This window comes from Ptychodera flava, chromosome 21, assembly GCF_041260155.1.
Source record: "Ptychodera flava strain L36383 chromosome 21, AS_Pfla_20210202, whole genome shotgun sequence".
NCBI classification, from domain to species: Eukaryota; Metazoa; Hemichordata; class Enteropneusta; family Ptychoderidae; genus Ptychodera; species Ptychodera flava.
Genome location: NC_091948.1, coordinates 25,665,830 through 25,687,867, shown reverse-complemented (window position 1 = coordinate 25,687,867; position 22,038 = coordinate 25,665,830). Strand labels below are relative to the sequence as shown.

The 22,038-nt window shown below is 41.4% G+C and overlaps 2 protein-coding genes across 2 annotated transcripts in view; both read right to left on the bottom strand.

Moving 5' to 3' along the window:
• LOC139121846 (small subunit processome component 20 homolog) overlaps nt 1-3,235 on the bottom strand; it is a 56,362-nt gene extending 53,127 nt beyond the window's left edge. The window contains exon 1 of the mRNA XM_070687065.1: nt 3,080-3,235. Within this exon, the coding sequence (XP_070543166.1) occupies nt 3,080-3,133 (54 nt within the window). The 5' untranslated portion in view covers nt 3,134-3,235. The remainder of the gene's footprint in view (nt 1-3,079) is intronic.
• A 7,360-nt stretch (nt 3,236-10,595) lies between these two features.
• On the bottom strand, nt 10,596-21,762 carry LOC139121844 (extracellular serine proteinase-like). The gene is made up of 10 exons (XM_070687061.1): nt 21,422-21,762; nt 21,167-21,316; nt 20,734-20,863; nt 18,854-18,966; nt 17,809-17,950; nt 16,278-16,462; nt 14,766-14,937; nt 13,431-13,631; nt 12,443-12,577; nt 10,596-10,847 (listed from the first exon to the last, which is right to left on the bottom strand). The coding sequence occupies exons 1-10, from the start codon at nt 21,701-21,703 to the stop codon at nt 10,843-10,845; spliced, it is 1,515 nt and encodes a 504-aa protein (XP_070543162.1). The 5' UTR covers nt 21,704-21,762; the 3' UTR covers nt 10,596-10,842.
• Between the last annotated feature and the right edge of the window lie 276 nt (nt 21,763-22,038).

The window sequence follows — 22,038 nt, the reverse complement described above, 5'->3', positions numbered from 1 at the left end:
ATGCATTTGGGTCTATGATGAAACTATGAATAATTTTTTTTCAGTACAAAATTAGATAAATCTGTGCATTTATGTATGCTTGATTATTAACATTATTGTTCTTGATAAGACTAGAGTGGTAACAAGTCCATGGTTGTGCAAGAAATTTGATTTTGGAATTTCACCAAAATGTCGATTCACTATGCATTTGGGTCTATGATGAAACTATGAATAATTTTTTTTCAGCACAAAATTAGGGCCCGTTCAGTTTTTACGCGGGGGGGGGGGGGGGGGGGGGGGGGGGGGGGGGGGGGGGGCGGCAAAATCCGGGGGGGGGTCATCATAAGTTTGGAATCTGCAAAGGGGGGGGGTCATGCTTTTTCACTGGTAGGAAAGGGGGGTCACCACATTTTCAAAAACATAATACCAACAATAAAGTTCACTTTATGCCATTGCCATGATCGACCCTCTTTACGGCGGGCCGCCTTCGGCGGCCCACAACAATAAATATACATTATGTATTACCCATGACCCTCTCAACGGGCAGACGCCTTTGGCGGCCCACTCCAATTAGGTTTACTTCATGCAATGGCCATGATCGACCCTCTTTACCGGCGGGCTGCCTGCGGCGGCCAACTACAATAAATTGACTTTATGTAATACCCCACAGCAATCTTACAGTGAAATTCCCAATTGAAGCCGCGGCTTGTATTAGAAACATTTTTGAGGGACCCCTGGGATCACGCACTGAATAATGGTAATGGCCGCGCAACTTCAGCATCCCTGTCCAGTAAAGTCTATTTTATGCAATAGCCATGATCGACCCTCTTTACCGGCGGGCCACCTTTGGTGGCCCACTAGAATAAAGTTGACTTTACGTAATGGCCCATGACCCTCTTAACTGGAGGGCTGCCTTTGGCGAACCACTCCAATAAAGTTTACTTTATACAATGTCCATGGACATGAGTTGTCTATGGAAATGAAGTTAAAAATTGCCTTACAGTCGTCCTAATTAACAGACGTTTCAATGGATGTGGCTGAGAAGTTTGTGCACTGGCATCTCTGCTACACGAATAAAGTGCGCCGCGTACCGGAGTTCAAATCCAAACCATGCGGGTAAACTTGACATCATATGGGTTTTGGTTATTTTTCATGGGGGGGGGGGGGTCATCAATTTTTTTCGTCTGACAAAGGGGGGTCATCTTTTATTCACAAAAAATGCAGGGGGGTCTATATTTTTTTGAACACCCGGCGACAAGATTTTGCCGCCCCCCCAGGCCGTAAAAACTGAACGCTCCCTTAGATAAATCTGTGCATTTATGTATGCTTGATATGAAGATTATTGTTCTTGATTAGACTAGAGTGGTTACAAGTCTATGATTGTGTAAGAAATTTGATTTTGGAATCTCACCAAAATGTCAATTCACTATGCATGGCGGTCTATAAGTGTGGTGCGTATTTTGTTGTGTATTTCCTATTCAGGAAATATCACACGGACAATCAAAGTTTGGCCATAATATCAACTTCTGTCAAAAGTGACCCTCCCCCAAGCTAGGTTTATAAAAAGTGACCCTCCCCCTTGAACTGTTTTCTAAAAGGGGACCCTCCCCCCCAATTCCCCCGGCCCACCCCACCCTGTAATTACTGAAGCCTCCCTTATTCTATCGTTTATGGTTTCATGCAACAATAAATGGTTCGTGGTAGCCAAATGTCCTAATTTTCGACCGCGGAGTGACGTCAGTAGGTGAAACACATACGAGCGTGGTGAATGAGAGATCAGACGATACAGATGAGAGAATGATACAAAATTGTGTGGAAAAAAATCAGAACTAAAGTTATGTCATTTATGTATATTGAAACTTTAAATATTGCTTTGGTGGTTTAAATATCCGAACTTCACCACGGCGCTGTGACGCAAAAATGACGTAAAAAAACCGCAAGTACCCGGATAACCCGCGGTCGAGAATACATTAATTCTTCCAAGTTGTAGGTAAAAACAACCTTATGATACATCCTAACATCGTTTTTTCAGGACGAGTTGACGGTACTATACTTTGGGCGAAGTGGTTTTAGTACGATGTGGTACTTGGGGCGAAGTGGGGTTGGGCGAAGTAGTACTTGGGACGAGGTGGTTTTTGGTACGAAATGGTTTTGGGACGAAGTTGTGTGGGGCGAACTGGTTTTGGTGCGAAGTGTCTGGACCCCCCTGTACACAGGGCTGGGGGCACCCGTGTTTCTGGGAGCTGCCATTACCAGAAGTTGGTAATGGCGGCTCCCAGAAATGTTTTCGGAACGTGATCGACGTGTTTGAAAAAATTCCAAACCCCATAAATGACCAGATTAGTGTAGTATAGTGTTTAGTCTTCAGTAGTGATAGATCGGTACGACCTATAGCCCTGCGTACGATGCTGTGTGTTCCGCTACAGCTAATCGCCCCGCTCACCACAGCCCTGCAAAGACCCATACGTAGGTTCGGTGACTTCAAATCCATTTTGGGACTTGACGTAAAAAGCCAAATTACTGCCGAAATTCAGCGTTCTTGGGCCCAAGTCGTATCCCTGCCTACCTCAGCTACTCGATCGCTTCCAAAAATGCCAGTCTTTTATTCACTTCTCGTAAATTACCGTCGATGTCGGCAACTCTCTCGCTAGCCCTGCGTACGATGCTGTGTGTTGGCCGCTACAGCTAACACACAGCATCGTACGCAGGGCTAGCCTCACCGTAGCGCTACAATTTTGCAGCTAGCCTCACCGTAGTACTACAATTTTGCAGCTAGTATATGATACCATATAGGAACGTCGGAACGTAGCATAAACTACACTTTTTTACAAACTACCCGGTCCACATAACGCCTGTGCACTACCCTAACAAGAGGTATTTCATTTCAGGTTTGCGTCTTGGATGGGATGTGCTTTTGCCGAGTCTGTGTGCTACCTCCATGACTATGCACACAAGCATAGGTCATAGAGGCAGGGAGATGAACCCTAGGTTTTTCTCGGGAGTCTGACAAGCCGGGGACACAGGTCGCTCTTTGCGGATTGTACAGTTACTCTCGTGTCAGCTTTCGATGCATAAGTCATACATCATGAACAGTATTTACCTTAAAACGATTAGTTTCCTTGTGGTGTGACGACTTTGACGTTCGTTTCATCATCTTGCACGGAATGCTGGCGACGATCAACACCACACTTTAAACCAAAGCAACTACACGTGGGACTCAATGGTCGCCATATTGACTACAGACACCCTAAGTGTGCAATAATTATTAATTCGAGAAAACTGGCAACAGAATCACACCCGGATTCCAGGAGACTTGATTCAAGTCGGTGATTTTTCTAAAAAATAAAACCATTTGTACTAGTTTATCTTGTGTCTCTCCAATTTCATGTAAGCCTTTTTGGAATTTGGCAGCCCGGCCCAGGGTTTCTTTGCGATAGAACGCGTTACATTTGAGTCTGCGCAGTAGTGAGTTAGTTTTCCTGCCGGATTCATCCAAAGCCGTGCCACATTCAACGGGTCAACAGCCCGATTGCTACTTCAACGTTCATTGTGCTGATTGTGTGCAATATACATTCCGCATTCCCGAATACCTTAAGAAGGTTTCCATGGGAACAAGCTGACATGGACTATGGTCACATTCTGAAAACACTATAATCGACTTGCAATGTAGGCCCCGTCACATCACAGATCTATGACCACAGGGGAGCCAGGCAGAAAAAACAAAGAAACAAACAAACAAATAACATAAACAAAAATATACAAACATACAAAAAGGCATACAAATACATAAATTACAAAAAAATACTGACAAACATGAACAAACAAACAAATATCATGAATAAATAACAAACATACAAACAGATAAACATCGAGAAAAACTATGTCTTAACTACGTTCGCACGCTCACACTGCCTACACACAAATACCCATATTAATGGTAGGTTGCCAGACGCCGTCACCGAGTGCCAGCCGGTCTCCTTTATTCCACAAAAACAAAAACTGTGTCGAGCATTACAGACAGAAAAGTACTTTCTGGGGAAAAAATACATAACAGTACAACGCCCCTTTCCAGCGCACAAGACCGCCCAGGAAAAACCAGACAAAAAACAAACGTATATTTGAAAAAATCCTGGAAACCTGTACCCGACGCTATGTCAAATGCGCTTAGGGGAGGATTCGGGTGTCATCCTTACTTGTCGACATTAAATGCAAACTCAAAAAATTTTTAAAATTTCATAACTCTGAAAGTGGCTGCACAAGCAGTGAGTGCTGGCCTAGAATGGTCAGCCTAAACACCTGGCTTACGTTAAATACCCCTAAACACGTGACCAACAGACGCCTTAGCTCTGATTGGCTGTCACTACGACGTTCAGACAAGCATTTCCCGCTATACAACGAACCGCGGGAAATTTTATGTCTTAACTACGTTCGCACGCTCACACTGCCTACACACAAATACCCATATTAATGGTAGGTTGCCAGACGCCGTCACGTAGAAAAACTAAAGAACGGGAAGGGAAACGCCCCCCCCCCCCCAATAAAATGCTACAAGCCTAACTTTTTGGTCACCTGAAGCCGATGAGCAAGAGAATCAACAACGTAACCATCTTTGGCCGTGTCGGACTTCCAACGACCATGACGCTTCCAGCATCTATCACCAACGTCAGCATTGGCCGCCGCTGTGGCACCCCCTGCCCTCAATGAATGCAAACCCAGGCGCCGGTCAAGACCGCAAACTTCCTGCAAACGACCAACAATGGTTTCCCGAGCCCGTGTATAGCTCAGTTTTTTGTTTTGCCGAATTAACCCCCTACCAGACTTGCAATGAACAATGGGCTTAAAAAGAAAATCAGTACTTAAAAAATCAATTGCAGCAGCAGACGCATACCTTTGTACATAGCGTGAGGGCAAGCAACGGAAGAAATCTTAGCAATAACTACACTATCACCCTGACGGTACTGGTCAGTTTTGCTATGCAAAATACACACACTTAAATGATCGAATTCGACTCTAACGTCGCAACAACGTAAATTGCTTGCTTCATCAAAACGCAAAAAAAACCAGAAAAACATAACAAAATCATACACAAATCACGTAAAACTAAAACGTCTGTACTGTTCTTATATTTCTCGCAAAGGGCACGGACTTCCGACACTGTGACTGGGTCCCTCCGGGATCTCGTCGGTTGACGGATACGCTTTGCAGTTTCCATTAAATTCACAATGAATGGATGTGTTGTAGGATCAGAATGACCTGCTACCGTATGAGCCCATTTGATACTGTACACGTGGCTGGAAATAACTGCAGCTGAAGCCTGAGTTTCCAACAGGTGTGTGACGAACAAAGCCACGTGGACGGGATTGGCCGGAAGAGCTCCCTCTCCACGAGAACAAATAAAATTCGTCCATTCTGAAAATAGGCAAAATATTTTTTCACTGTTCTGTCGCTTCTCGACTGCAATAAATAATGGGTAGTTTCCCTGCAAGTCTTCGCAAGTCTTCATTTTGAAGGCCGTCACTGTTGACCTTGTGGCTATCTGCAACCGTAGTGACGCCTTCCTTTAAGTTTGACCCTGCAATATAAATGAAAACATCCGAAAGTGAGGAATATTCATCGGATGTTTATCTAATACCAAAGGCCAACGCCCGTCATGACCCATCAAACCAAATATGCATTGCAAGCAAATTAAAAGCTAAAACTCTGCCATCGAAAATGCCATTATCGCCCCTGCCTTTGCTAATTATGCCAACTTTAGGCAACACTCGAACTTCCTTCACGAAAACTGCGAACTTACCGTTATTAGGGCATAACAAGGGCCAAAATGGAGCAGACGTCCAGCGAGGACATACGATCGTCCCCTCAGCCCTGTCAGATTCTAATTTTGTAAGTGTTCTGAAATTAGTCCGGTGCGGGACCAACCAATATTGTCCGAACCCCAGTTCTGCGAACAAGCATCCACTGCTTCCGTACCCGGACACCATACAAAGAATTAAATCTTGCACACTTGGCATTGTAATCAGTGGCAAATCTATCCACCGAGTAAGGACCCCACTAGCTGCAAAATTGTAGCGCTACGGTGAGGCGGTCGGTGATTTTTGGTTTTTGCGACTTCGCTCACCAGTAGCGCTACAAGGCCGATGCCCTGGGGAGTATCATATAAGCGCGTCGTACTCGACCAGGCGTTTTGATGTGGAATGCAACATATTTACTGCATTTGGTCGTACCGATTTTCACTACTGAAGACTAAACAGTATACTGCACTAATTTTGTCATTTATGGGTTTGGAATTTGTTCAAACACGACGATCGCGTTCCGAAACATTTCTGGTAGCCGTCATTACCAACTCCGGTAATGGCGGCTCCCACAAACACCGACGCCCCACGCTCAATGTTTTCAGAACGCGATCGTCGTGTTTGAACAAATTCCAAACCCCATAAATGACAAAATTAGTGCAGTATACTGTTTAGTCTTCAGTAGTGATAAATCGGTACGACCAAATGCAGTAAATATGTTGCATCCACATCAAAACGCCTGGTCGAGTACGACGCGCTTATATGATACTCCCCAGGGCCATCGGCTTGTAGCGCTACTGGTGAGCGAAGTCGCAAAAACCAAAAATCACCGACCGCCTCACCGTAGCGCTACAATTTTGCAGCTAGGACCCCACTCATATCCAGGGCCTTGAACACACTTACCTGTACACCCCAGTCATCAGGGTCTGTGCGCCTACTCAGACAATCGGCGTACCTATTGTGTTCCCTCGGTACCCACTCTGCAGCATGTCTAACTGCAATGTTCGACAAAAATCATATATTTTCAGTGCCAGCTCCTGCAACTCTGACACGCAACTGCCTGCTCGCAGTATACGAACCACATTCTGGTTATCAGTGCACCATTGCACGCTTTGCCCTTTTAGGCAATTCTCGTTATTCCGCATAACGCGATACACAGCCTCAAGCTCTCGCCATGTAGAACTTTTCAGGCTTTCCACAGTCGACCACCGACCCATGGTTTCACTTTGCCCAACGTTCACAATATACCCACCGTAACCAACAGTTGATGCGTCACTAAATGCGCGCATAGCATGGTCGCTACTGCCAATCAGCGCCGTCCCGTTCATTTCACGTACATTCTTCAACCAGAATATCATCTCGTCTAAAACTAAACTATTGACGACAACAATAGAGTCCCAACCAGCTTTTTGCTCAAGGCAAGTATACATATAACGTGAACGGAGACGTACAAGCGGTCCTATTCCCCTTGCATAGAGATGATATGACCAATGATAGCAGCAAGATCCCTTGCCCGAAAACACGTCTTACCTGAAGCAATAGCTTGGATAACGCCTTTCAGTTTCCCTTCTAGATTGCTAATTCGGTCGTCGGACACGAAAATCATTCCCTGGATCATATCTAATATGTGACCTAACCATCCCACTATGACCTGGGGTTGCCATTGACACTTTTCTGGAGCTAGCAGGAAACCAAACTTCCCGATATCATCCCTTACCTGCGCACTTGCCTGGCAAGCGCCATCCATGTCTGCATCGCCCCCAATGCCATCATCAATGTACATAATTACCTTGATACCCTGACTCCTCCACCAATTCACCATGGTACGGTAACTTTGGTGAAGATATACGGCGCTGTGGAAATCCCAAACGGCAAAACTTTGAAAACAAAGTAACGTAGCACACCGTCAATTGACCAGGCAAAGCCGAGATACTGCCAATGTCCGCCAAAAATTTCAATATGATGATAAGCGGACTTTATATCAAAAGAAAAAAGGTGTGTACCCTTTCCGAACATCTGTCGAGCAATATCTACGCCCTCTAACCGAAACTTGAACTTGTACAAAAACAAGTTTACGTGCCTGCAGTCAAGCACCAATCGTTTCTTACCTACCTTGTTCACTGCTACCGTCAAAGGATTCACAACACGAGGCACGCTGTCAACCTCTGCAACACAGCCCTTAGCTAATAACTTACCCAATTCTGCTTCGACGAAATCAGCGTGTCTCTTAGCAGACCTATTGTTGTCCAGAAATACTTTACCGGGAACATCCTTCAAAGGTAACTTGTACCCATTGCGAATAACATCCAATACATAAGAGTTGGCCCCAGCTGATTTCCAAAACGCTGAAGCTGTTTTCAGCCTTCCAACCGGACTTACCGTAACTTCAGACAGGGCAGCCTGTACGTCCTTATCATTGTGTGCCCCGGCAATAACGTCCGTACACTTTAACTCGTTAACTAAAACAGAAAGTTCGTTAACGAAATCTACATCAGAGTTGGCTACCACGCTACCGAACGGTTCACCGTCATCTGCGAAATTCAAGGCGGCAATTGAAAACCCAGAAAAAAACGAAAAGTCACTACATGTACGACTAACCTCATTTTGAGAAAAGGTGGTACTTATCTTATTGGCTTCCTGTACCAACGGGCACTCTGAGCGCCAATGACCTGATTTCCCACATGCGAAACACGTGCCAGGTTTCCTATAACCGCCCTGATCAAGCGACGCCTTAGACGCCCCTCCGGCTCGGGTAGACGTTGATGCAGACTCCGAATACGGATTCCATCGGTTTCCGAGATAGAAACTTTTCTTGTTTCGACGCTTCCTGGATTCCTCCTTGTATTTCCTCTGCGCCCGAGCAACTGCCTTGTAGATCCTCTTTTCGTCATCGGAGTCCTCCGCAAGTTCGTGGGTTTCATATTCGTTAACCACTCGCCAACCCAAGTCTTCATTATCCGCCAAACGAATCAATTTCTGTCTATGACCCACCAGCTTCCTACCTTCCGCAATCTGAACTTTCGCCGCTTGTAGATTAGGATGATCACTTTTGATTTCGTCCAACTGACGAGCAGCTTCATCCATTTTGTCGGCAACTCTCTGGTTGTACTTAAATTGCTCCTCACAGTACTTCTTACGGAAGGACGGAGCCTCCGAATTCTTCATATCTCTGACCGCTGTTAACTGAGTGTCAGCTAGAAGTTTCTGATTAGCAGTTAGATCGTTCTTGAGCGAATCAAGCCGAGAAGTCATCAACTTCTCAAGATCACCCAAAAGTTGAGTGCTCTTTTGGGACACGGCTTCTGAAACTTGCTTTTGGATTAAGTCCTCAAAACCTGACAAATCGGATGCTGCCATGTCTCAAATTCCGTTAGCGAAGAAAAAGACGAGAATACTGAAAGTGGCTGCACAAGCAGTGAGTGCTGGCCTAGAATGGTCAGCCTAAACACCTGGCTTACGTTAAATACCCCTAAACACGTGACCAACAAACGCCTTAGCTCTGATTGGCTGTCACTACGACGTTCAGACAAGCATTTCCGCTATACAACGAACCGCAGGAAATTTTATTTATATTCTATCTATACATATATATATATATTATATATATATATATATATATATATATATATATATATATATATAATACACATACATACATATATATATATGATGTTGTGTGTGGTGTAAGAGACAACAGCATATCGAAAAAAAGACTGAAATAATTAACTGAACCGCTCATGCCAAATATTCTACCACGGCGGTATCACTCTTCCCTATCGAAGTATAAGGAAAAGAGTGATACCGCCGTGGTAGAATATTTGGCATGAGCGCTTCAGTAATTATTTCAGTCTTTTTTTCGATATGCTGTTGTCTCTTACACCACACACACACACACACACACACATTATAACATTATATATATATATATATATATAATATATATATATATATATATATATATATATATATAGGATAGATAGAATATAAATATAGATGTTATTGTTTGTATGTTTGTTATTTATTCATGATATTGTTTGTTTGTTTATGTTTGTCTGTATTTTTGTTTGTAATTTATTTATGTATTTGTATGCCTCTTTGTATGTTGTATATTTTGTTTATTTTATTTGTTTGTTTGTTTGTTTGTTTTGTTTGCCTGGCTCCCCTGTGCTATGACAGCTAAACTTTTTGACCCACTTTCCCACTTTTGTCCAATCAATGTCATTCAGTGGCAATGATTTCGGGACGAAGTGCAGTGACCCATATCAAACAAATTTCACAAACAACCTAAAAACACGGAAACTTATTCATATTGAACGAATAACATGTCTTCTGACATGGTTTGCAGCGAAATACTGTCCTTCCACCCATTCTGTCATAAAAATACTCTTTCACCCCATGTTGTAGTGAAAATAGTCCTTCAACCTACACTTTCATGCAGCTAATGTCCTTCACTATATTCTGTCCTTCTATTTTACAGTGAAAATACTGTCCTTTGCCTAATGAGTAGTGAAAATGCTGGCCTTCAACCCATTTTGTACGGAAACACAGTCCATCACCCTACTCTTGAAAGGTTTATAGGCCCTACACGGTTCTTCACTCAATTCTTGACTGAAAATGTTGTTCTCATCATATTCTGTATCCAGAAGTATCGTCCTTCATAGTCCTTCACTCTCCTTTTAAATCTCACCCAAGAACATGAAGAACAAGATTTGTGCATAGACTCTTTTTTTTGTTATCCCACAGGATTGTTTGTTGTCGTAAACTATGTCGTAAAGTCATTGGCGCGAAAAGCATCATGGAACAGAAAGGAGACCGAAGAGATAATGCGAGTGCAATAATAATACCTTTATTTTCTAAGCTAAATACATAAAGTAACGGTGTCTATTATGGCGATTTATGTCAACATTGAAAGGAATCAAAGTTTTCTGGAAGACAATAGACCATTTCCACCTTTCGTCATCATTACGTTTATAGACGGGTCTACAGTCCTCACAGTCTGTCCTGTACTTGCAGAAGTGGTTCAGGTCCACCGTCATCGCATTGGCCATCTCCACTGTAATGGCAGGTATTCTCACACTTTGTGGGAGTGTAAGGAAACGGCAGCATCGGGTAAGACAAGAAAGAAGCAAGAAAGAATGATGTGATGAAAGGGGGCATCAAAAAGAAAATACAGCAGTTCTCGGTACTATCAATGGCTCTGCTCTTTTGGGTCATATGTTTCATCATTTTGGTAGGTAATTTGTAGTATTTGTTAATTTTAAGTTTAATTTTCATATATATACCATTATAACACGCCACATGCTCATTCCGTGTCGCCATTCGCCAGAATACGTCTCGTTACGAGAAAATACATACGTCTGGTGCCCACTGAATCGACAAAAGTGACATCAGAGGGTAGTTTTGAAAAACTATTTCTCCGGGGAAATAGTTTTGACCAAATTTGGAAAAGTGACCGCAGTGTCGTCTGAAGCTTTGAAACAATGGCGGGTGACAAGAACGTGATGTGCGCCCGGGATGAGCGACAAGCCTCTCTCTAAAACAGATAGATTTTCCATTCCAGGAACTTGAACGACCTCATCGACGAAAAAGATTCAAATGCAACCAAGGATGTTGCTAGAGGTATGCATAGAATATTTTTTGAAGAAATATCGCCATGTAAACTTGTCACAATGGATTGTTGCGGTGCAAAATATCAAAACACATTAAAAACTACATCATAATACAACATTAGCGTGTGGTGTGTTATAAAACACCTATAACCTCGTGGCCGTGTGTTACCAGAAACACATCGCTTTACCCCTCGGCCTACGGCCTCGGGGAATAGCGATGTGTTTCTGGTAACCCACGGCCCCTTGGGGTAATAAACGGGCACTACAGTCCCTCATGACCAGGTACATGTAATAGGTGTTTACTATGAATACAGAATGCTCTCTGATTCATTTTATTGCCAACGCAACAGAGTTTGTAACAAATAATGCACAATCTCCATGGTAATAGAAGTGTAGTGCTTCAGTGTAAGATCTTTGGAGTTGTGGTACAAAAAGACTGCGGCAGACGACAGTGCATTTATTTTATCCTGGGGATTAAATATTTTGCAAAAACAGTATGCATGACAACGTGAAAAAATATTATGTTTTTGAAGATACGCATGTTCAGCCACTCGAAACGAAAAAATATATGTGGACAGGATAAGAAATCAAATTCGAAATATTCCAACTTTTTTTATCGGTATTAATCCGACTGCTTTGTTGGATAGCCAAACTGTATTCACTGATCTTTGTAAAGGAATGCCATCGTAGCTTATTTTACTACAGCAACTTGAAATCACCCTGAAGATATCTATGAATTATCCTTCTCAAATTCCTCATTTTGCTGTTTCAAACTCTTCTCATGCAAACTTTCAATCATTCTCTTTCAAAATGAAGAATACAAATTGGGGGTCACCAAGCAAATGTTGGCACTAGAGAAACAAATCTAATTCAAATGGCCGCCATCCCTGTGTTACCTAAATTGGGCGAGTGACTGATTTTCACAAAACTAAGCAGGTGAAAACTTTCTTTACTCCATAATCTTCGAAATGAGCCCCGCAGGTTGGTCAAAAGGATATTGTAAATGTTTGAGAGGTCGAATATATCTGTCCAAAGGCAAATTATACCGTAAAAAATACCTACCACAGGACGGGTCATTAGGACGAATTCCACAATCACCACAGTCAGAACCATAAGCACAAATACTATATAATGAGCCGTCTCCTCCATCGTCACATTCCCCGTCGTTGGCGTAACGGCAAGTATTTTCGCATATACCTGCAGAAGGGAAAATGACACCGTTCACCATAAAAATGAACATTTTGAAGAGGGTAAACCTTGCTTGCTGTCCGGACCGAATCATTTTTGAGACATCGAAATTTGTATAAAAATCAAGATGATGGAATAACAAGCGTTAGGGTATTTTTGCGCGTCAAAAGAGAAATACTTTTGCTCAAGCTTTCCTTAATGAAAGTGTCAATTATTGCTTTACCGAATCAAAAATCAGGGGTCATCTTGCAAAGTTTGGAACTAAACAAACAAATTACTTATAACATTTACCAATATTTGACAAAATGGCCACCATATATACCTGTTTACTCTATGGGGTGAATAAAACTTTCGATTTTCTAAAAAAACCTAAGACTTCAAGACCTTTAAAATGAGTCCCCAAAAAGAGGCAGACAAGAAAAGAATTGGTAGAATTTGATAGTCCAACTATCTGTCCCTAATGCGCATTTTAGCTGTAACTTTTGATGATTTTTTTCACTATATTTGTTTTGTATGCCAGTTGCAAGTATTTGGTCTTCTTCCCCAAGAATGTTGAGACACCAACTGTTTAGCTTGTCAACTCAGCATCTACACATCTAGGATGCACTGTCATCGACCTTTACAATTGTCCGCACCAAAATTGTCTTGTCTTGTCTTGAGGAGAGAGAGAGAGAGAGAGAGAGAGAGGAGAGAGAGAGAGAGAGAGAGAGAGAGAGAGAGAGAGAGAGAGAGAGAGAGAGAGAGAGACTCGTGTCTGTTCTTTTGCTACATTCATTCATAGCAGTGAAAGTTTTAGAACATTGTTAAATTTGAAGAGTAAGAATTTGACAAGAGTGTATCAATATTTTCCACACAGACTTACCTTCTGTCAATGGTTCATCAGGTGGAGGGGCTTCGATTGGAGGGGGTGGATTAACATCATCTGGAATGTGCAGTAGTTTGTTTGGTGTTAAATTGTTACAAATCCGACTGATTTTTCCTGACTGAGCGCTAGATGTCAGAATCGATGCTACCTGGGCCGGCGTCAAAGAAGGATTTTGTTGAAGAATTAACGCAGCAACACCTGGAAATGTGATATAATTACAAGTTATACATACATACATACATACATACATACATACATACATACATACATACATACATAATACATACATACATACACCATATTCAGACACACATATATAAGTGTGTGTATGTATGTATATGTGTGTGTGTGTGTGTGTGTGTGTGGTGTGTGTGTGTGTGTGATGGGCGCACACGATGCAAGGAAAACTGCTATTTCTATGATCTGCTTCGTTCTGATATTTGACTTTGAGGTGCATGATGATGATGCACTAAATACTCAAAAGCTGGCGTTCATTTTAATGTTCACCATTAGTTAGTAAAGGGAAAGCAACTCCACACATCGTTCATATATTGGTGATTTGCGTTTAATGTAGTGCGCATTTTTTGTTTCACACTCTGGTGTATAGAACCGATTGGGCACGGCGAAACACAGCTGTAATCTGCGTGTAGGTGCAGTCTGTGCTCCAGAGTGGAGAGACTGCGTACGCCACTGCGATCCTTTAACGCTATGTTTCGAAAGTTTGCCAGACTTTCTTCATCAGTCGCCTCAAGTTCATGCTCAGTGGATAAATTGTGTGGTATATTGGCAGATTGTATGCATTCCTATGTTGTCCCACCAAAAGTGTGTTCTTTCATTCTGGAAGCTACGATGTCTTTTGTTCAGTTGTGTTCAAGGTCGTGTTCGTATTGTCTTTACTCGATTGAGAGATAAATATATGTGGTCGTCAGCATGTTTAATGTTGTGCGTTTCTGTCAAAATGTATTTTTCTGTGTTATAAGTTGTCAGTTGTAAACTCTGTTTGAAATCACTGGTTAACGAGTAGCTTTTGACGCTTCCTTATCATGTCATCATTAGTGTATAGAATGTCATCCCGCTCCCCTTTATCTAACGGTTTGACTGGTATCTCACCGTTTTCTGATAGTGTTCTTGATTGTATTCTGTGTTTTGGAAGGGGAATATTCAGATCTGAATACGAGTTGAAATCTAAGTAATGCAGTTGATATTTTTGTTTTATATTAGCACAGAACTTGAAATATATCGTGATTATCATAATCACTGATTTCAGAGTTGCTGAAGAGGCAAAGGTAGGTCATTTGAGTTGCTATAATTTCATGACCATTGTATACTGACCAGCTACGTGAGGCGTTGCCATCGAGGTTCCACTCATGGTTGTGTAGGAAGAGTCTCCATTCTTTGCAGAACTGTAAACGTCAGAACCAGGGGCAAGGATATCGACACAGTTGCCTTTGTTTGAATAACTAGCAAGAGTGTCCGACGATGTAGTTGCGCCAACTGTTATTGCCTGATCAATAATGAATATACAAACATAGAAAATGGTTATTACTATATTCATTATGTTACATTCGGTGATCTGAGTCTGCGCATAACACCGCTCATGTATTTTTGGTTTCGCTCATTTAGTTTTTGCTGAGTCATTTAACCTTAAAATTGATTATAGAAGATAAAATAATGTAAATAACGTTTTAACGGTATATTTGCTTGACTAAGTGGTAGGTGTACCTGTGCTGCAATGTTTTATTCATTTCCTCTAATAATCGAATTTTGACAGCTATGGACTCGGCAAAAACTAAATGGGCGAAACCCAAAATACATACATGAGCAGGTGTTGCATGTAGTCTAAAATACGAGAGACGCTACAAATGAGACAAAAACATTGCCTTTCTATATGGCAGCATATATTTACTGGTCCCTACCAGAAACATAAACTGATGATGAGCTGTAGTAAAAGCGAGGTTCTATTTGATGTTCACTCGATGCAAGAACTGTATTTTGGTCTCTTAGCTATTTTGAGAACTCCGAAATTCATTACAAAAAACACAAGAACGGCAACTTTTCTGACTTTAATATGAAGCGCATTTTGACAGACAAATAGAGGTAATGGCAGAAATATTTTGACCAGTATGGTCAGGCGCACCTCACCGTGGGGTTGATTTCCTATATGTTAAACTTATGTTAAGCTTGTCCGTAGGCTGTAAAACCCTTTTCCCCGTGTCTTTCCTGGAGTTACAATTTCGTACACAATTTGTACTTTCTTTTCAAGCTTCTGCGATTCAGCTACTTCCGATATGGAATATGGTAGTGTAGAATATGGGCGCGCAAGAAGATTTTCAATATTGTTATTATGGTGTTTTTCAACTCTGTCTTTTGACAAATTTCTTTTTTATTTCATGAAGACCATACGCAAATGTCGTTATTTCATCTTAGAGATGTTTTGTTAACTTCACAACGATTATTTGTGATTTTCTCTTCTAATTAAGGTAAAGCCTCGGGGACAGATATTCTGATACTCAAACTTTTACAATATTCTTTTTGGCCTACCACTTGCGGGGGCTCATTTTGAAGCTTATGGAGTAAACTCAATTTAAACGGCTTAGTTTTGTGAAAATCGGGAATTTTATTTCCCACCATAGCGATAACACAGGGATGCAGGCCGTTTTGAATTTCAAATATTGGGTCGTGGTTTTTTCTTGGACCAAACTTTGCATGGTATACCCCGGATTTTCATTCCTGACTTTGAAAGAGAAGGGTTGAACGTTTAATTGAGGTAAGAGGGGCGAACTAACTTTCTATCATAAGATGCATAAGGTCACACCCCATAATCCATATCACTAGCGTGAATACCTGGGGAGCTGATGCTGGTGAAAAGGAACATGCATCGCTATTAGAATTTCCGGCAGCCGCTACGACAGGGTATCCCGCGTCGGTCAGTCTCTTGACAGCATCGTTCATCGCCGTGGATTTACCACCACCAAGCGACATGGAAACCACTCCTGGTTTTATTCCCGAAGCGGCTACTGCATCCATTGCTTAAGTTGAATGAGAAAAAAGGGACAGAAACATGTAAAGAATTGGGGACCTCATTGACGCGTTCAACTACTAGGGGTATATTAGCGTAAACGACCTGATTATTATTTCATGAAATCAGGTTTAAGTGATGCTTTCATAGCAGATGATTTTAGTCGTTGATAAGTGTAGAAAGGACAAGTTTAACAGGCCTGCCGGTTCTTCCACTGGCAGTGCCGTAGTATTTTTACTTTTAGACGTTTTGTCGACGGTTCATCGTAAGAGGGTTCAAGCATCCATATTGGTCGGCATCTTTAAACATGCAATAAAAGCGTCAACTATACATATCAATGATTACCACATCGTAATATTTCATCTTGAAGTACAATCTGCGTGTGATGTTACAGGCGAACAGTTTGCTATAGCCAGCTGCAAACCAAATCTGGTTTAGGGAAGTATTATAATAATTTGACGTTATCAAACCATGCTTGTGCTGTTGATAAGTATTCCACGACACAGAGATTAAACAGCGACGTCACAATAAGCTACTGATACTATATGATCATGCGCATTACACTCTCACCAAATAATTCTAATACTCATCTGACAACAGATTAAAACAAACAAAATGTGACATCAAGAATAAATGAGATTTGACCAATTGTCGTTCACACGCTCATAATCGTAATATAACACGATTGGAACTAATTTGGGATAACTGGATGGTGAAGTAATGCCTGTTTAATCTGCAAATGTAATCTGCTTTTCCTTTTTAGGTTATTTACTTGTTTTGTGAGAAATTTATGATATTGCAACATTCAGCTATGGGGCACCTAACACGTTCGTGAAATTGGGAAAAATATGAATATCCAATATCCCAAATTAGTTCCAATCATGTAAAATGTTTTCGTCAATTTAAAGCCCGACTAGCTGTATCTTTTCGCACTTTGCTTGTAACAAAATATCTCATCCAATCTTCAGTCGGGGATGTTTTGGATTGCTTTTATTCAGCCATATTATTGCCTTTGAAAATGTCATTATTTCAATTCTCAGGCGCTTAACACGCGTGCATTTGCAGCGGCCATATTTGAGTTGCAACTTGAAGATTATTTAGTTGTTAAAAATCTCAGTTGTGCCACGGTAACTCTACTCAAGAGTAACTGTAGTTGTGTATTCATCGTCAATGTTTGAAAACCCTTCTATGGTCACACTTAATTAAGTACTTTTAGGTAAGTTACATTGGATTTCAAACAATCGTGTCGAAAAAATGCAAAATTGATACAGCTAATGTGGCTTTTACCTCATTTGATTTCAAACCATCCTATCGTAAAAAATGCAAGAAGATACAGCTCATAGGGATTTAGCTCACCTCCAACAACGCCACTCCATGACCCAGAACCTGAACAGCTTAAAACACGGCCTGCGTACAGGGTAACACCAGGCGCCACTCCGACCGTATTCCCACCAACAGTACCTGCGCAGTGAGTACCATGCCCTTGGCAATCATCCCCCTGTAAAATGTAATGTCATCTCAGCGGGTCGTTTGAAATGTTCGACCACCAACGACTGCTAGAAACATATTAGCATGCAGGTGACATTTTCATTTGCATTTTGCATTTTATCGTTCTTACCAGACTCGCCAGGCAGTATATAGCGATCTTAGCACATGCAACTCGGTCTCTGGTGTTCTCTTGTTGTTTGGCTGTTTTGTTTACTTACGAATACATAATTAGAGTAAAATAACATAACTGAAATATGAAGATGTATGCTTGTATTAAATAAAGCAATAAATAAACATAAAATGCAGAATGAAAGCCGCCGATAAAGACATTCAAGTATTCCTTCCTCCAGTCAGTAAGGGATGTAAATTAGGCTCACACACACACACAAATTTCATCTCAAGAAAACAGAGCCTAATGTACTACCGACGACGAGAATATTGGCGAGTTGTGAACCATCAATAAGTACACTTCATATCCTGAACCAATATTTACTGATCATTCTTCCACAACGCCGAAAAACGGCGATTTTCAAGCGGTCTTTAAACCTTTCGAACCAAATATCAAGTAGGGTACCGGTACGTTTTCGTGGCATATCGTAGGGTAGTAATTTCACCGGAACCAATCAGGTGACCTGTTATGAATGCTGATTATTGATATCAGCAATGAAGTTCTTTTTACATCCTTAATATTTCTAGTTACTGCTTTATTTTGAGCAAACATACCGCGCCATGTTTCAGTTATGTTGTTGTGTACTTTATTATGTGTTCGTAAACAAAACTAAACCAAAAAAAAACAAGAAAACATCGGAGACTTGAGTTCCCTGTGATCTCGCAGGTGCTAGCTGCAGCTCGGCCATTCTAATTAAAAATATTGGTATGTGTGTTGTCTTTCATTAGGAAATTCGCCACCTACATTGTAGCCATCATTGAAGGCATCGTAGAAAAACTTCGCCCTCCGTCCAAACTCCACGTGAGAGTAACGTATTCCGGTATCAAGCACAAACACGCTGACTCCACTACCGTCCCCTGGTAGAGAAAGAGAAGTTTACAGTTGAATACCTTGCGTCAAATATCATATTTAGGAGATGACATCGAGGCAAACACCTCAGTCACTAACAACTATTTGAATGTTTCATTAAATGTATACTGTCACCTGTTCCAATTTTCCCACAGTTACCATGGAAAGAGACAATCTAACCAATCACAGATTTTAAGCGGGTGGCCGCTTTTTAAAAGCAGCGCCCTCGCATGGGCATTTTGAATACCAAGGAACGCCCCTTTTACCATATATGGGCACATTTAGATTACAGGTGACTGTATGCCATTAAGTAAAGATCGTACGCGTTTTCATTCTTTCGGTAATAAGATCACACTCTTTCAAATTTTTCTTTCGAAAACAATTTCTGCACATTTAAATTATGCACATTATGTCATCAAAGTGGCGTGAAAGTTTTATGCTCACAGAATTTTGCTGCATACAATAGAGTAAGTAGTGCCCTCTTTCATAGGACCAGGATATAGTAATATGACGGAAAAGAATATAATAAGTTTATTTCAGAGTACTATAGTGCATGTGACGAAATCCATGTGTACGTTTGTATATACCCATCCCGATAGTCAGTCCCCCTTTGATCAGTTGTCTTGATAAAACTGTCATTGACAACATAAACGCAAAATGCACTAAAAATGCATACGTTTACCTGAACAAAGGCATAAGTGTAATAGAAATGCATGCTTTTGCTTGAACAATGCCCCCTCCCCCCCCCCATTTGAAACTCTTCTTGTATCCCGATGACCTGCAATTTATGTGGATACAGTGCTATTCTCGATAAACGCAGCGATGGAGGTAAGAATGCTGGCCAAAATTGCCGCCCCAAGCAGTGAACAACCTGTCCCACATTGATTTTACAAAGTAACGCAGAAAGTGAAGGCTTTTCCGTGTATTCAGGGATAAAACTGAGTACTATCAATTTAGGTAAAAGCGAAAAATCGCGGTAGATTCCCGCCATCTCAAAGATATCCTACATTTGAGAAAGAAACCGGTCTGTTCCCATTCCATTGACTTCCATAGATTAATACTCAATGGTACCCATGATTTATGAAATGTATCAAAGAAGCATGACTTCACTAAGATTGTTGTGTAAATCTCAATTCCATCTTACATATGTCAATTCTAGCAGACGTTTAAAGCCAAATTTTGCCCTCAGCTATTCTTAGGTGAAAAGTGATAAATATGAAAATTGACACAACTGGTGCGTGAGAACCATGAAAATGGCTGTCGATGTATTGCTAAGACGTTTGCTGAATAATACTCCTAGGGTTCGATATTCGGACAGAATGTTTTAAATTCTTTTTTGATCTACCTTGTTGTGACTTCATTTTAAAGCTCTGGGAGTAAGAAAAATTCTCACCGTCTTAGTTTTTCGGAAATCGAACATTTAATTTTTGCCCCCAGAGTTAACACAGGAATGGCGACCATTTTTAGTGCTGTAATTTTTCCCACCAAAATTTTAGTGCAACATTTTAACAATTTTTATGATTTTCTCTGTCATTTTTGGATAATTTTTGACCAAACGGATATTACAGTTCCTTAGCTACAGTTTCTCATCAAAATTTTGGCAAATATCTGAAAAAAAATTGACTGGGATACATTTTTTAATGGCAACAAAAAATGACTTTGGCGCTCAAATGGTTAAGGAATATCAGAAGGGCTTTGAGTGTGGTTGCGTAAATTTTCCTATTTACCACTGAGAGCAGATCGAGGAAGCTTGTAGTTTGTCTCACAATACGTACCAAGTGGAGAGGAAGAATACACGTTGTCCAAAGGGAGACCTACTTGGTCGATTCTGTCCAATCCCCAAGGGGTCGTGGCATGGACAACCTCGTCCTCTTCAACGTATTCCACCTCGTCCATCCAGCGAAGCTACAAATTGCAATGGTGCAGAACAGCTACTATTTACATTTGATGCCGAATGAAGATAGAGAAGGCAACGATGCGGGAAAAAACTACAAGCCCTTCGCGGTCACTCAAACTTTTATGATCTTTGCCTACAGAAGTTTATTTGTGTGCTTCATTTACTCATGCAAAGGTATATTCGTGAAAGCCCGTACGTCCGTCCGTACATACGCATATCCATCCATCCATCCATCCATCAATCCAACCATCCATCCATCCATCCATCCATCCATCCATCCATCCATCCATCCATCCATACTGTTTACTTACAATGTCAAGTGCATCTCCTGTAACCTTTGCAACAAACCCTTTCATCAAGGCAGTAATGTTGAGATGAAATTCAACGTGTAATCCCCTCTCCTCACACAAAGCCTGAAGTCTTTCCTCGAATGCTGCAAGTTCTTCAACCGTAAGGTCGTCCTTATAACGGAGAAGGCAAGATATGAATGCTCAGTTCGCAAATCTTCGACGAAAATTATAGTTCGTAGCTTTGGATATTCATAATATTGAAGAGAGTTAACTTACCCTAAGTTTTACGATGTATTCTTCGTCAATCCTCTCTTTGTCAGCATGGAGGAGAGGGGCTTGAGTGTCACGCTTTACGAAGCTGGGACGTAACTCACGGGCTTTTCGGCTCGGCTCTCTTTTCTCTTTTAATACGGTCTTAACCTCGGAATCAATTTTTATCTTCGGCTTGGCCTTCTCTTGTAACGAAGTTTTGGCCTTGAACCTCGGAAAAGCCGAGCTGTGCGTCAGCAGAATAGCCAACGCACAGGCTATGATCGTCAAGTATGGCAAGCTACCCATGGCAGTGGCTATTAAGCTAGCTTGTCTATGAAGTAACTGCTGTAGTAATAAAATATTAACGATATTTGTCATTCAGCGCTTTGTTATCGGTGTCGACTACAAAGAGAATCGTCGACGGTTAAAGTACGATGAAGGAAAATTTGTTTATTCAGTAGCCCGGATTGAGTCCTGTGCACTGAGTCAAACCTTGCTTGAATGCAAACAATTTCGACTCCCAAGGATCAAGAAGAGAAGAATTTATACGTTACTTCGAATTGGTAAAAGAATGTTCGTATTACGACACTATGCGTTTCTGTTCGAAGTATTTTAGGGCATAGCCCTTCGAAAAAGTCTGC